Genomic DNA, 17,369 nt, shown 5'->3' on the forward strand with positions numbered 1-17,369 from the left:
GCACACAAGTATGGTTGCTGTTGCAGCACCCACACCTGAACCACCTATGTAGACGCATATGGTGCCGCACCAATTTGCACCGGCTGACCCTACGGCACTGCCACTGCACCCAGCGCAGTATATTCTGACTCCTTCTACCTCTGCACTGCAGTTTATTCATTCTAGAGATTTGCTAGTCTCACCAACCCCCATTACTTAGTACCGTTCTCTCACTGGAACCGTCTGCATGGCACCGACAAGTATCCCCTATTCCCTCTCACTTTTCTAGTGATGAGGACGACGAAGTGGAGGGAGTTTTTTCACCACACCATTCCTCCCCACTTCTGACTCCTGCTAGCATGGGACCAAGGAGATCAAGGTCCTCATATTCCAGGGACTTACCACCCTGGTATGGACACCCATGGATGGCACCCTTCCCCGGACAACGGCATTACTGGAGCCCTTGGGTTTTCTACAGCAGGGACCACAGTAACCAACACAGCCCATGAAGAAGTGACACCAAATCTGCTCCTGAACCTGAACATTTTTGCAGCAGATGGACAGGAGCAATCTGCAATGGGTGCATGCAGAAGAGGGGGCACCTTACACCTCTCCTAATAATAATTCATCCTTCTCACTGGACGAGGCTATTATGCCCCCACCCCCAACAACAGAAGATGATTTTACTCATTTTCAGGACCTGTTCAGAAGAGCGGCTAATGAGCTCAAGATCACTTTGGAGGAGGTATTGGAGACTCAGCACGAGTTGACTGACATATTACGACCTTCAAACTCCTCCGAGATTGCCCTACCTATTAATGGAGCCATTATGGACCCTGCCAAGAATATCTGGCAAATCCCAGCCACTATACTCCCTACCTGCAAAAGGGCAGACCAGAAATACTGTCTTTTCCAAGGGCTCAAAGTTCCTTTTCACGCATCCAGCACCAAATTCACTTGGTAGTGGAAGCAGCCACCCAAGGAACAAACAGCAGCATTTCTGGTCTACTCCCTCTGATAAGGACAGTAAAATAATGGACCTACTCAGCCACAAAGTTTATGCTTCCAGGGTCTTGGCTTACAAATAAACAAAAACAAATCCAAATTAACTCCTACTCAATGACTGGAGTTCATAGGCGCTCACCTTCATTCCATAACGGGACTCGCATCTCTCCCACTCAACAGATTCAACATCATAAAGAATCTGGTCGCCAAGTTGCAGAACAGCCTGCAGGTCATCGTCCATGACTGTCCAACTTCTTGGCCATATGGCCTCTTGCACTTTTGTGGTCAAGAATGCACGCTTCTACATGTGGTGCCTACAGGGTTGGATGACCACCATCTACAGACCAAACGTGCACTGTTTAAACAGTCTTCTATCCATACCTACCAAAGTCAAGGACTCACTCACATGGTGGACTCTTCCACACAACTTCTGCTGCGGATTCCTATTCATACAGGAGTCCCCCTCCGTTATAGCTTCCACAGATGCTTCCCTCACAGGTAGGGGGCACACATGTGCACAATACCACTCAGGGACTATGGTCCCCTATAGAAACCTCACTACACATAAATCTGTTAGAGCTCTGAGCGGTCCGCAATACCTGCCTCCAGTTTCTCCCACACATCAAGAACCAAAACATCAGGATCATGGCTGACGTCGCCTGCATGTTTTATATAAACAGACAAGGGGGAGCTTGATGCCATTTGCTCTGCACCGAGACTATAAAACTTCAACACAATATCTAAATTTCAGCCTCCTACCTGCCCGGTTCACTAAACAACACTGTGGATGAGCTCAGTAGATCTTTTCCCCTAGCTCACACATGGGAGATAAATGATAACATCCTACACAACATATTCAAAATATTGGGCTACCCGCAATTGGATCTTTTTGCAACTGCGGCCAACAAGAAATGCCCAGAATTCTGTTTCAGAGCAGGCCTTGGAAAGCACTCAATGGGAGACACGTTCAGGATCAAATGGAAGGACAATTTATTATATGCATTCCCCTCGATACCACATCTTCACAAGGTATTTCAAAAAGTATGGGTGGAGAGGGCCAGGATCATACTAATAGCCCCTATGTGGCCCAGACAGGTGTGGTACCCATTTGTAATGAGACTGTCTGTTTGCCTGCCAATTCTGCTCCCCCCGTTCTTCCAAACCTATTATCACAACCCAGCGGTCAACTAAACACTCCAACATAACAATGCTACACCTCAAAGCATGGCTCCTCAGTGGCTCTCTAATGAGGTACAAAGAGTACTGTTACATAGCAGAACACAATCCACACGTACCAGTGATCTCCATAAAGGACTAGGTTCACTCACTGGTGCTCCATCAAGCAAACCGCTCCCGCTTCCGCGCCTCTTACTAATACTAGACTATCTGGACTCTCCTTTAGCTCCATAAAGGTACATCTAAGCAGCAATTACGGTGCTTCACCATAAGACCGGAGACACTATCATCTTTGCCCACTCCATCACAAAGTGTTCTTCAGGGGCTTTCAAACCCTATACCAGGACATTAGACCGCCCACTCAACCCTGGGAGTCCTCACATGCTTGATGCACCAACCATTTAAGCCGCTAGCAACATGCTTCCTCCTACATCTATCAATGAGAACTTAGTTTTTAGTTGTGATTACATCCACCAGAGGTGTTGGAGCACTCATGGCTGACCCACCGTACACTATATATATAATTTTTTTTAAGGACAAAGTCATGCTCCAAATGCATCCCAAATTTCTTCCCAAGGTCCACTCATCCTTCCATATCAATGAACCTATCCACTTACCAACCTTTTTCCCTAAACTGCACACACATTCTTTTGAATCAACAATGCACACACTCGACGTGCGTAGAGCATTGTTTTTACTTGGATAGGACTAAGCCATTTAGGGCTTCCCCTAAACTTTTTATTTCAATCGCAGAATGAACCAGAGGCAAATCCACCTCTACCCGGAGACTATCCAACTGGATAGCAGACTGCATCTGCCTATGCTACCAACTAAAGAAGATGAATCCTCCAACTTCTGTTAGGGCACACTCCACCAGATCTGTGTCAACATCTGTGGCATTCTTGTGTAACATTCCTCTCACAGATATTTGCAAAGCTGCCACCTGGGCTTCAACGCATACCTTTACTAAACATTATGCTCTTACTCAGAAGCCCCTGACTGACGCTTGAATGGGCTGAGGTGTGCTGTCTACAGCTTTATTACCAGATCCGAAGTCCCTACTTCTTTAAGAGAGACTGCTTTTCAGTCACCTGGAGTGGAGCATCCACAGGGACATCTCGAGAAGAAGAGATTACTCACCTATGCAAAAAGAAAAGGAGTACTTGTGGCACCTTAGAGACTAACAAATTTATTAGAGCATAAGCTTTTGTGAGCTACAGCTCACGTGTCTGGAGTGAGAGCTGTTCCTCATGTACTGATGAGAGTGGAAGAAACACTCACGGTTTATTCTTAAATCTGCACTTTCCAAACCACAGAAGATCCTTGACCCAGTCCCAAAGACAGTAGAGCATGGTTCTTCAGCAAAATGATTAGCATTCTCTCTCTAAGGGGCTGTATTCTCCTCACTGCTGTGCAGCGTAGAGTGGAGCAGTAAATCTGAAATGCAGTATAAAATGAGAAGATGTGAGGCTAAATGAAGCAGGAAACCCCCCTACTGCAGAGCTACTACTGGCCCCTCTGCAGCACTTCAGATGCAGAGCCACCATTCAGCCAAGAGTGTGACCTAATAGATAGGGGAGGAGTCAAAGCATATTCACTGTAAGTGGCATGTTCTCCTTGGGGGCCCATTATAACTTATTCAAAATTATTTTGAGGCAAGGGCAAAGGCAGTTGTATGTATTTTGTAACGATTTCTTGAGAACAAACTGCTGTTTATCTTGCTTTTAGAACCAGCATTCCTCAGAGTTGTAGCTCTCATTCCTTGAATAAACAACTCATAATCAATATGGAACCACTGCAGCCCCTGCTCCCTTCTCCAAGTGAGGAAGAAGAGGTTCCTTTAGATGAAGGTGAGTCAATTATCTCACTGGTTCATACTCGAAATCATAACTGTTATAAACTGTTAAAACATTCCTGTGCACATGGAAAGATTAATTAAAGGTGCAATATCAACTTAGTAAGTGTGAAAATAGCTGTACAGTTACCACTAGGAATTACACCATTAACTCCTCAGTGCACCATATTGAAAAATTATTACTAATTCTGAGAGCTGTGTGGTATGAAAGCTCCATGCAAGTAGCATAACTTAAGAATAATTGTCTTGATGAGGAATTAATGGGGATAACAGTTTGGAGATCCTCAGGTGAAAGGCACTCAAAAAACAAACACACAAAGCCTCACAACATACCTGCAAAATAGATAAGAAGTACGGGGATTATTCCACAAAATAATGACATTCAACGAACTCTGTGATGGACTGTGGCAGCTGTTTGAGATTGCACTGCAAAACTACATAGTGAAGAATACCAGCCCAAATTCTCTGCTAATGTAACTCCATTGACTCCTATAGACATTATTCTGGGGGCTCTCTGAACATTTGAGCATATTCTTTATGTAAAGAGGATGTCTACATGTTTACTTATTCACTGCTTTTTGTACACATTCTGCACCTAACTCTCAGATGATGTGATCATTAAAGATCCCATAGCATGGTTTTTAAAAGTAAGGGTATGAATCTTGGCTTAATTTCAACATACATAAATACATTTTTTCTACCTAAAAATTCCCCCTGTAGATTCAATAGAAATATGGAAAGCCAATGGTATTTCATCAGAGAATTAGATTTCATTGGGCTGGAGATCAAATAATTTGTGGTTTCACATTGCTGCAGCATGATGTACTAGAAATCTCACAAGTGTGTCCGTTTTTTCATAACAGTTCTACCTTCCTTTTAACAGACCCCAAAAGTGAAATCTTGGCTGTATTGATGTCAATGGGAATTTTGCCTGTTACTTCAGTGGGGTCAAGATTTCATCTGAATGAATTTGAATGTTTGGGTACTTCACCCATTACTGTAGATAACTATGTAATTAGTGTTAATTTACAATAAATTACTTGTTAGCTACAGCTTTGAAAGGTGTGTATTTATGGTGACTTCTTTATCTGGTTACCAGATAACCACCAAATACTGTGTTACTAGAAGACAGTTACCACAATTACAGAATAATCCACCTTGTTACTTGTAAAAAACAGTCTTGTTTTGCAAAATCAGCTAAATGTCCCCTCTATAGGGTTTCCTAGCTGTAGAAGTGTATATAGCTGGAGCAGCTGAATTTACTATTGGATATGATGAAAAATGTGCAGTAGTGAAATCCAATTTTTAACTGTCAGGGGTAGTGCTCACTGGATAATGTTGATACACTTCAAATAAATAACATGTACAGTTCAGTAGCCACCTTGACTTTCAATTAGATATTGATATAGTTACTTTAGAGGTAGAGCTGTAAGACCTAATGCGAATGTTTGTCTATGAATTGTCTCCTAGGAGGAACCATATGCATAATTAAATTACTATGACAGCTAGTAATAATACTTAGCACTTGTATAGTATTTTCCTCCATAGATCTTAAAGTGTCTTTGTTTTGGGGTTTGGGGTGCAATCCAGCCCAGAGAGAGGCTATGTCACCACTTCCTCTGCAACCCTGGATGCCTCTCAATGCTTTATTGTTGTAACTCCCAGCCTGGGATGTTCACAACTAGCCTGCAAGCATACAGGTCACACTCTGAAGTTTCTGTGTGCTAGACAGGCCTAGTTCAGAGGCTGTGACCCAAGCAACCTGTCTATAGCTGCACTCTGGCTTACAACACCAGCCTTAGTTAAATCCAGCAAGGTGATCCCACAATACTCCCAGTCCTGAATTTTCCCAAAACCATATGCTCTGATGTCCAGCCCTCTCATGGACCGCTCAGAGAAATAATAAGGTTAGTTTGTTCCTCTAAAGATACACAAGCACATCACAGCTTATTAACTGGGGTAAATACATTCTTCCTGGTAAACCCACACTGAATTAGCTTATAGTTAAAATAAAACAAATTTATGAATAGGACATAGGTTAAGTGATGCCAAGTAAAAGGAATAAAGTTAGAAAGGGTTGCAAGCAAATAAAAGTGAAAACATGCATTTAAAAGTCTAAATCTTAATCTGGCAAGGTATAGACTGTTCAAGAGGGTTTCTCTCATGAATCTTCCTTCTTCCCAGCCATGGCTGACTTTCCCTCAGTCAGGACCTTCCACCGAAGTACAAGGCGCTGTCTTCCCTTGTCTTCCTAGGTGAAAGAGAGCTTTGCCTAGACAGGTTTCTCAACCATATTCAGTTTCCAGAGACTTTAGACCCTCTCACCCCACACCCCTAATTGAAGGACCCATCTTTCTCAGCTTGTACAAACTCCACTCCCTTGTTTCTGTCTTGTGATGGAGGCCAAAGATGGCTTCTGTCTTTTCTTACATCTTCCAAAGTTCAGTGTCTTCTTTTCAAGAGTCAGGATGACCTCATGCTTTTCTTCTCTTCTTGTGAACATCCCAGTCCTTTGCTGATTTCTGTATAAATGGGGCTTCTATTGTTTTGTTTCCACCATGTTTACTTTACACAGGAGACAGGTAAATAGCTGCCTTCTCTCCTGTCTGGCAGGGAACCCATTTCTCCCTGTTTGGCCACATACTTTAATAAATAGTATCATTAAGTATCTGTATATCCTCATATAGTGTTAATACAGGCATTTCACAATTATATTAATTAACAGTGTGCTATCAGCTTTCAGAAAAGATCTAATTCAGTACACTTTTTTATAATACAGTAATAATGTATATAAACATTTCATTTAATATTGTATATATTCAGGTAATTCAGTTCACTTAAGGTTCCGCCCTCCCGTCTTTCTGTGGATTCTTCTGAGAGTTACCCCCCCAAAGTAAAGTTCATTTAAGCTGTGAGGAAGGCAACCTCATGAAGAGAGATTAATAAGATTGGGATTTTTCAGCTTGGAAAAGAGATGACTAAAGGGGGATATGACAGAGGTCTATAACAGGAGTTCGCAATCTTCATTGCACCGTGACCCCCTTCTGACAACAAAGTTACTACATGACCCCAGGAGGGAGGTAGAGACTGAGTCCCGTTTCCTCAGGTGGAGGGAGAGGGGGCTGCAGCCTGAGCCCCGCCAGCCCAGGTGGGGGTAGAGTTTGGGCTTCAGCTTCAGCCCTGAGTCCCAGCAAGTCTACTGCTGGCCCTGGAAACCCCATTAAAATGGGGTTGCGACCCACTTTGGGGTCCTGACCCACAGTTTGAGAACCGCTGGTCTATAAAATCATGACTGGTGTGAAGAAAGTAAATAAGGAAGTGTTGTTTACTCCTTATAACATAAGAACTAGGGGTCAGCGAATGAAATTACTAGGCAGCAGATTTAAAACAAACAAAAGGAAGTATTTCTTCACACAATGCACAGTTAACGGGTGGAACTCTTTGCCAGAGGATGTTGTGAAGGCCAAGACTATAACAGGGTTCAAAAGAACTGGATAAATTCATGGAGGATAGCCAGGATGAGCAGGGATGATGTCCCTAGCCTCTGTTTGCCAGAAGCTGGGAATGGGCGACAGGGGATGGATCACTTGATTACCTATTCTGTTCATTCCCCTCGAGCACTTGGCATTGGCCACTGTCGAAAGACAGGATACTGGGTTAGATTGACGTTTGGTCTGATCCAGGATGGCCGTTCCTATGTTCTCTGGTGGAGAAGGAATGCTCTATGCTCTTTCTTCCTCCATTTGTTAGCTTAATAGGTTTGTTTACTTAATATGTAAAAATGGACCTTCATTGTCTTTGTCTGAAGACTGGGGTGGTCAGAAAATCAAATACACGTTTCTTTTTCTAAGGCAAACCTATTTATCAACTCTCCCTGCATGCCCACTTTAAACACACTTTTTAGTCATAATTTTAGCATATATTCATAGCTCTTAATACCCACTGTGTGCTTACATCATGAAAAAATATTAATTAGTGAGTTATTAGTTTTCAAATGATACCTCACAAGGCATATTTTATACAAAGATTATTACAAAAGTGTGTAGGGTGTGACTACAGAGGTGCTTGTCAGTCTTATGAACAGGGGTAAGCATTAGTAGTTTCTTTACACAGATGGGGAAACAGAGTCCCAGAGCAGTTACACGACTTCTCTGTTCACATGGTTAACTGGTAGCAGAGCCAGCAGATTCTTGACTCCCAGACCAGTGTTAGCACTGTCAATATTTCACCTGTTAGCCTAGCACCTCTTGCTTGTCCCTGAATTTCAATCAACCTTATACATGGTAGCTGAATGAGTTGCCCAATATGCAGTGACTTGGTGGTTTCTTGTGTTGCCATTTTAATGAGCTCCTTGAAAATATCCCTTTGCTTCCTAAGATTGCCTGAGAGATTAATTCACAAGTTGCTCAAGTCTATGAGAAGTATAAAACTAAATTACTTGACAGAAACTGCCAGACAGTGAGGTAGATTTCATGCCAATTATTTGAAAGTTGCGAGGTAACAAAGACATCAGAGTGAACTCCAGCACAAGAAACCTTGTGTAGGTCTGAAGTTGTTCAAAATATCCTATTTGTTTGTGCTTAGGAGAATTGTTTCAGAGGAGAAAACAAACAATGTAGGGAGTAAAAATAAATCCCCATCATTCTAACCTATCTAATGTCATTCCTAAAAATCTAAGCACATTGTGTAGACTTGCCTGTAAAATGAAATTCTCTTCCATAAATGCACAAGTTGTTCAGTAATGCTGTGTGGTATTGCTAGTTTTCTCCAAGGCCAAAGCATGAATAGTACAGAAGGAAGGATGTTCTGACTGGACAAGAGGTCATGGCAGTCCATTGCAGTGCAGGCAAAGCCAATAGACTTTGGTGATGGCATAAAAAATTACTGTTCTGTCAGTTAGAGAAGTTTTAAAAGTGAATAATAAAAAAAATTTCCGTTTAGACAAACGAGCAGATCTGAATTTTCAAAGTTTGGTGCCCGGTTCGTCGTGTGGGCACTTAAATTTGCAAGTAATCACTCAAATATCAGGTTGAGATGACTTGTTGCCAGTTTGAACACCCAGATGCAGAACTGGTTGCTCTATCTTAAGCCCCAAAGTTTCAAAATTATATTCTTTGAGTGCTTGCTCATGTCTATTCCATTGTAGGTGTGCGTGCCCACATGCGGGGCCATCGTATATTTTTGCCTTAGATGTAACCATAGGGTCGGTTGCAGCACCCTCTTGAGTGCCATGCTCATCCATCGATATATTAGGCACTGCCAGCTGTACACCCTCTCAGTTCCTTCTTACTGCCCATGGTGGTTAGTCGGAGCGCCTTTCCCTTTCCTTCCAAGGGTTAGCGGTTCTTCTGCTTCAGTCTTCAAGCCTTAAGGCCTTGTAAATAGTTGGTTTACAGTAGTTAGTTAGAGAGAGAATCCCAGTGGGGACTTCGCCTGAGGCGGAGCATGCCCCACTCTCCAGGTTTTAAGCCCTGCTCTGACTGTAACAGGCCTATGCCTGTTAGTGAACTACATAGCAGCCTCAAGTGCTTGGGGAATCGCATGTGAAGGACAAGTGTCGTATCTGTAAGAACTTTTGTCCTGGAACTCACAAAGAATGAGACATCCATTTGAGGGACCTCCTCTTAGAGGCTGCTCTCCGCCCGGCGTCTGAGCCTTCCTAGCTGGACTCTGCCCTTAGCACATCAGCCTTGGTGCACAGTGAACCCCCGGCACTGGGCTCCACCTGGCACTGCTCCCTGTTGCCGGTGCCTAAGAAGCGGTTGAAGAGCGACTCCCCAGCACTGAGCAAGAAGGGCAAAGGACCCAGTTCAGGCTGACAGCCCACATTGAAGCCATATGGGGACACCCCTCCCACCCAATGGGGTCCCCAAGCCCCCCACCTCTCCCATGAGGGATCCGCCATCAACTTCAGGGAGTGGTAGGGGACCCAGACTGGTGGCAGGGCTGACGCCTTCCCAGGCTCTCCTGGCGCCCAGAAAGCAGAGGCCTCTACCAGCGCTGCGAGCACTGCATGTGTCTCAGGACAAAGCAAAGGCTCCTGGCGGGTGAAGGATGCCAGTCTCTGGAGACAAGACAGTGCTTTTCTTCTCTATGCCCCAGGTCTCTCTTCTGCAGGACGTCCTAGATTGCTGGCACCACGCTCATGGCCTCCGCCCTCTTGACATAGGTCATCTAGAGGAAGGCACCGGTCACTGTATCACCAACATCGATCATCCTCCCACCGGCTGTCTTTTCGGCACAGATCCCCATTCCCAGACAGCGGGAGCGGTCTCCGTCACGGTACCGATCCCCCGGCCCTGACACCAATCCTCCTACTTGAGGAACTGGTCTCCAGTGGTGATGGTTAGCCATCAGATACAAGCTTCAACGGCCCCTCCATAGTCACCAGAAGGTGATTCCTCTGGTATGGAAAGGGAATTCAGCCCTTCACCGCGACAACACCTGCGTGATTGAGCACGTGAGGCTGCGTTGGCCTCTGCGATGCCATTGTGGCAGCAAGGCCAGTGGCCAGTGCATTGGCCCTACTCGAGCACATGGGGCATTCCTGTGGTGTTGATGCCTCCATCAGTCCATTTCTCAGCTGCCATCTCAGAACAGCAATCGGCGGCACTGAGCTCGGTGTGCAAGGCACACTCGGAGGCTGAGGTAGAGGCACAAATGCCCACCCCGAAACCCTCTTCCCTCATGGGGGATGATGCCCCTGCTCACCCCGTCCTCGTCCCCAGATGAGGCAGTGGCAGAGCCCTCTTGTGCCAGCCTGCAGGACGATTTTAAAGACCGTTAGGCCCTGCTTCGTAGGGTGGCTATGAACTTGGGCTTGTTAGTGGAGGTGGCTGAACAGGTGGACACCCTGCTTAATGTTCTCTCTGCCTTTACCCCCACCTGTGTTGTGCTGTCAGTACACGATGGGATCCTAAAAATAGCAAAAGTCCTTTGACAAACACCTTCTTCCATCCCTCCCACCTCCAAGAGGGCCAAGAAAAAGTATTTCATCCCAGCCAAGGGGTTTGAATATTTGTATACTCGCACTCCTCCAGGCTCACTGATTTGTCTCTGCAGCCAATGAGAAGGACAGACTGGAAAACCAGTTTGACTCCCAAAAATAGAGGCCAAGAGGCTGGACCTTTTTGGAAGAAAGATTTATTCAACCGCCAGCCTTCAGTTCTGGGTGGCCACCCACTAGACTTCTGGGGTGGTACAACTTCAACTTATGAGACTTCCTATGTAAGTTCAAAAACTCATTGCCCCAGGACTTGGCCCAGAAATTCAGGGCCCTGGTGGAGGAGGGTACAACTGCTGCAAGGTACTTCCTCCAAATGGTGTGGGATGTGGTCGATTTGGCGGCTAGGGTGGTCGTATCAGCAGTGGCACAGCAGAGGCATAGTTCCTGGCTTCGGTCTCAAGAAATGTAGACCTCGATCCAGGATCTGCCCTTTCATGGGAATGAGCTCGTCACAGAGCAGACTGAAGCAAAGCTGCCTGGACTGAAGGACGTTCCGGCCACCCTTCGCTCGCTGGGTCTGCATATGCTGCAGTCAGTGAGGAAGCAGTTCTGGCCGCCCCCACTGCCAAGGTCTTGGCATCCTCAATGGGCCTGCAAGGAGAAGGGATAGACGCACGAGTTTTAGTTGTCACCACCCTCCTTCTTCCTTCCACTTCCCTCAACTTGTTTTGAGGGCACACTCGAGAGTGATACCCTAGTCAGCTTCCCAGATCTGCCTCGTTCTTTCCTCAACCATCTTCGTCTCTACCATTTGGCCTGGTTGCAGGTCACTTTGGACTATTGGATCCTAGATATTGTATCTCAGGGCTACGCCCTGCAATTCTGCTCATTCCAGGGATTGGACAGGGCATCCCTGTCGGACGCCTTTCAGCTCCCATGGTCGGGGCCTCCGATGTATGCCTTTGCGCCAGTACTGCTAATCCACAAGGTCCTTATGAAGATCAAACAGTACAAGGCGAATGTGATCCTAGTAGCCCCTGTGTGGCCTCAGCAGCGCTGGTTTGGCATGCTGATGGACTTTCAGTAGCCGCCTTGCTTCAGTTTCCTGTCTGGCCAGACCTGCTGTCCCAGAGCCACAGCAGTCTTCTGCATCCAAACCTGGTGGCACCACACTTGTCAGCGTGGTTTCTGTATGGCTAAGTGAGGAAGAATGGGAATGCCCGGCCTGTGTGCAACAGGTCTTGTTGGGTAGTAGAATGCCCTCCACCAGAGCGACATACTTGGCCAAGTGGAAGAGGTTCACGTGCTGGACCTTGGACTGGGGTATCCAGCCTGAGCAGGCTTCATTGCAGACAATCCTGGACTATCTTCTACACCAAGCTCCAAGGGCTGTCCTTGTCAAAGTCCCCTTGGCTGCTATTTTGGCCTTCCATCTCCACTCATGACATGACGGTCTGGTTTTTGAAAGATATGGAGTGTCTCTACCTGCATGTCAGGGATCCCATTCCTCCTTGGGACCTGAACCTCCTTGTGTTGCGGCTCATGGATCCACCCTTTTACCCTCTAGCTTCCTGCTCTCTTCTTCTCCTCCTCTCCTGGAAAGTTTCTTTCCTGGTCGCAATAACATCCACCCGTAGGGTCTCTGAGATTAGGGCACTTACTCCAGAGACACCCTATACAGTGTTCTACAAGGACAAGATCCAGCTGCAGACATATACTTACCGGTCTTCTTTCCAAAGCCTCATAAATGGGAAGAGGAGAGCAAATTGCATGCCCTAGACATCAGGAGGGCGCTTGCCTTTTACATCGACAGGACTAAGCCATTTCACAAATCAACACAGCTGTTCATTGTGGTGGCAGACAGGATGAAAGGTCGCCCAGTGTCTGCTCGAAGGATTTCATCCCGGATCACTGCCTGTATCCATTGCTGCTATGACCTGGCGAAGGTACTAACACACCCTGGCACCCCAATGTTCACCACTGTCATGTAATTAGGATATGTTTTGTACAAAGTATGCCTTGTGAGGTATTTATTCTAAGTCTTGATCTGATAGACATTAATATCTCGTTGGATTGTATGTGCTACCGTCGTAGATTCATAGATACTAAGGTCAGAAGGGACCACTCTGATCATCTAGTCCGACCTCCTGCACAGCGCAGGCCACAGAATGTCACCCACCACTCCTATGAAAAACCTCACCCATGTCTGAGCTATTGAAGTCCTCAAATCATGGTTCAAAACTTCAAGGAGCAGAGAAGCCTCCCTCCAGTCAACCATGCCCCATGCTACAGAGGAAGGCAAAAAAACCTCCAGGGCCTCTCCAATCTGCCCTGGAGGAAAACTCCCTCCCGACCCCAAACATGGCAATCAGCCAAACCCTGAGCACATGGGCAAGATTCACCAGCCAGATACCCAGGAAAGAGTTTTCTATAGTAAATCAGATCCCATCCATCTAATATCCCATCTCAGGGGATTTGGCCTATTTACCCTGAATATTTAAAGATCAAAACTTATGTGAAGTTATGAAGTTTGGCTGTGTATGTGTTACTGAAACATGTTGTGAGGTTGAAAACCCCCTCAAGCAGCCTTTCAGGTACAACAGTAAAAAGGCCAAATAATGTTAATGGCTCACTGAGGAAAGGCACACAAGCCCAAGGACTACCCAGGGACTGCGTACAATAGAAACCTCTCAGAGATAGCACTACACAATGGGAACTGTTTGAACCCAAGTCACACCAAAAGAGCTTTCCAGTAAGTGGAAAGACTATATAAAAGGGGGAAATCGCATCATGATGTTACCTTGCTTTCCCTACAACACACCTGGAAACACCTGAGGAACAAGACTGAACTGTGGGAAGTGATGGTCCCAGGCTAAGGGATTTCTAGCCTGTGTATGAAATCCTGGGAAACCCAAGCTACAGAGCCAAGGCAGCTTGTGCCTTAATCTGCCAGCCTGCATATCACTCAAGGTTAGAATTTTGCTAATTCACATCCTACCTATCTAGTGTGTTACACTCAGTTTGTGGGTTTGTTTATTTCCTAGGTAATCTACTTTGATCTGTTTGCTATCACTTATAATCACTTAACCTATTCTTTTGTAGTTGATCAACTTATTTTATGTTTTAATCTAAACTAGTGAGCTTTGACCGGAGTGCTTGCAGAATATCTCTGCTTGGTTCACTCAAGTGTGCATTGTTTTCTTCACATTGAGGGAGAGGCAGACCGGGTATTAAACCCATATACTGACCAGATTTGACCAGGGCAGGATGGTACTGCTGTGGGGTCCCAGACTGGGAAGCTGGTAGTTAGAGAGCCTGCGTGTAACTGCAGCTGGGTGTGTCCCTACCTGTATGAGTCCTGGTAAAAGTACAGGCTCGAGGGCTTTGAAGCTTTCCACAGCAGTACAGTGTGAGAGGGAGCCCAGGCTGGTGGGTCAGGGGGCTCAGTGGTACCCCAGTTGCAGGTGACATCCCAGGGGGATCTCATCACAAGTGCCTCCACCAGCAACCGTGACTGCCCACTTGACTAGCGATCAGGCTTTCTTGGCAGCCTACCTGGCCCAGGTGCCAATTCAGGATATCTGCAGGGCCACTACCTGGTCATCTGTCCACATGTTTACGTCTCATTATGTACTTACCCAGCAAGCCCAAGACAATGCTGGCTTCAGTAGAGCAGTGTTGCAAGCCGCACAACCGTGAACTGTGAGCCAACCTCCAGGGATACTGCTTGTGAGTCACCTAGAATGGAAACGACATGAGCAAGCACTCAAAGAGGAAAAACAGTTACCTACCTTTAGTAACTGTTGTTCTTTGAGATGTGTTGCTCATGTCCATTCCATTACCTGCCCTCCTGCCCCTCTGTCAGAGTTGCCAGCAAGAAGGAAATGAGAGGGCGTAGGGCCAGCAGCCCCGATATACTGATGCATGAGCACGGCTTAAGAGCGCGCCACAGCTGACCCTACAGATACCGCTAAGGCAAAAATCTCCGGCCGTGCACATGGGCACACGCACACCTGGAATGGAATGGACATGAGCAACACATCTCAAAGAACAACAGTTATGTAAGGTAGGTAACCAATTTTTCTTGTGGATGGTTTACCAGATCAATGCGGGAAGAGCTACAAGCATAAGGATAATATTCTTCATACTTAGTCACACTGACTAGAGTGTTTTCAGGGAAAATGATAAAACTCTGCCTATGAGTAACAGAATTGAGATGGAAATGTATCTCTAATACTTTGTTTAATATTTTTTTTATGTTGGCAAGGCCCTCCTTGCCCCTTCCTGTGCCAGGTGTCAGATTTTGCACTCCCATGTGTCTTGAGCATTCAAAAGATCATTCTCAATCAGTGCATTGTAACAGCAAGTGCGTGAGAACTGCTGGACAGAGCGCTGATTCGTATAGACACAGTCCAAGCGGTGAACAGCTATAATTAAAAGCAATGGTTCTGGAAAGAGGGAGAGGAGGGAAACGCTCTTTTCTGAAGCTCTCCATCTTTGTCTTCATACCATTAAAACATTTTAACAAAACTACTAGGTCACATTCACAGTTTAGGGAGGACAGCTTTAAAATCTGGCCTAGTCTTCACAGCAGCACTGCCTTGAGAGGCACATTGTCAGCACTTCTCCCACCCAGCCTGTCCCAATGTGTCCTGGCAGGCCACAATCACATTTCAACATTGTACCTTTATTATGTCCCTTCCCCCTCGCCCCTGAAAGTTTTTTAAAATGACAGTACTCCTGCATTTTTCAGACTAGTAACAGGTGCCTGTTTATATTGCTGAGCAACCAGAATCTTTCAAAAGTCTGACAAGATGAGAGAAAGGAATACAAACCCCTAGAGAAACAAGTAGATTTGTTTAAGAAATGTGCTGGGAGATGGCACTAATTATCAGGACAGTTTCCCTGGTGATATAATAGAAATGAAGGTTAATGTCTTTCTATTTACAGTTAATGGAAAATATTTTTCTTTAAAAATACTGTCCTCTCAGGAGACTCAATGTTGAGTCTCCAACTCCCAGTGCACGACAGGGCAGAACTCCCCAACTCGGTTTTTATTCTCTGAGGCCATGGGAGTTAAATGTGAGACAAACTTTTTTCACACCCTCCCAGTCACACTCCAGCTTCTGCTGTCTCAGTTTCTGGAACCTCCTAGCAGGTTCTTTCTCAACCCTGGTCAGGGAAGGAGCTCTCTCCAGGTGTCAGGCTCGTCCAATGACAGCATCTCGGGTATCTTTGCTTGAATAAATGTTCAGTTTTTACTGGCCTGTCTGTTCTTCTGCACTATTGGCTTGGTGATCACAGAAGTAGGATCCTTTTCAGAATCCATGACCTCCTACTGCCTCTGGGCTGATCTGGTATGCTTCATTGGTATCCTCAGAGCACCTTTTTTAATGCTTTAGCATCGTAGCCTTAATACTTTGAGTCTTTGTCACAAGTTATGTGGCACTTTGGTGCATTTTTTAGGCTATCGCTACCCTATGAACCGCACAGCTGTAGCGCTACAGCTGTGCTGCAGTAACGTGTCCTGTGTAGCTGTTCTTTGCCGGCAGGAGAAAGGTCTCTTGTTGGAATAATTAAACCACCCCTAACAAGCAGCATTAGCTATGTTGGCACAAGAGCCTCTCCTGCCAACATAGCACTGTCCACATCAGCGCTTTTGCCAATGAAACTTGTGTCCTTGGAAGTGGTTCTCCCCCCCCCCCCCCATCCCTGGCCGACAGAAGTTTTACCAACAAAAGTGGTAGTGTAGACAAAGCCTTAGTGATCAGCGTTCTCAAGACTCCAGTGTGTTAGGAACTTTCCAAAAAAAAAAAAAAATTTCAGTGCCAGCTTTGGAGTATTTTTCTGAAGAAAAATAATTAGTACTTGTCATGTTCCAGGCTTTCCAGATCGATTAATCCCCTATCCATATTGACTCTGCCTAAAGTACTCTTAGATTTGTACAGTTCTCAACGTGGATCCAGAGTCTTGCTTTCTAGAAATGAAACATAGCAATGTTGTTCTCCCTGGCTATGAGCCAGAAGGAGGAAGGGAGCACAGTAATTTCATAAAGTGTGAATATAAGTACAAGATGTCCATTGTAGGTGAGCATAACCTCTCTACGGAGATGAGCATTACAGGCGTGAGTGTCAGATATGCTTGGAGATGTCATCCAGAGCCATGAAACTCTGAGAGGAATGCTCAAGGACATTTCTAGAGGCACTCCTCAAACACCTGTCCATACAATAAGCTGATTTGTAGTACTTCAAACAATTCATGTTTGAAGCAGAAGCCTAAGTTGAGTCCCTGTATCGTGGACCAGGAAAAGATTTTCAGTGTGGGGCAAATGGGCCCATGTGGATCTCTTTAGGTGCCTGTGATGGGGTTTACAGACCCACACTGAGGCTAAGGGAATTGTGGAGCACT

General features: G+C 45.6%; 1 protein-coding gene across 8 annotated transcripts in view; it reads left to right on the forward strand.

The window, feature by feature from the left end:
- FRMD3 (FERM domain containing 3) overlaps positions 1 to 17,369 on the forward strand; it is a 256,992-nt gene that overhangs the window by 219,273 nt on the left and 20,350 nt on the right. For all 8 annotated transcript variants that reach the window (XM_043514613.1, XM_038403444.2, XM_043514612.1 and 5 more), the window contains one exon: positions 3,889 to 4,010. In XM_043514613.1, the coding sequence (XP_043370548.1) occupies positions 3,889 to 4,010 (122 nt within the window). The remainder of the gene's footprint in view (positions 1 to 3,888; positions 4,011 to 17,369) is intronic.

Source organism: Dermochelys coriacea, chromosome 5 (assembly GCF_009764565.3).
Source record: "Dermochelys coriacea isolate rDerCor1 chromosome 5, rDerCor1.pri.v4, whole genome shotgun sequence".
NCBI lineage: Eukaryota > Metazoa > Chordata > Testudines > Dermochelyidae > Dermochelys > Dermochelys coriacea.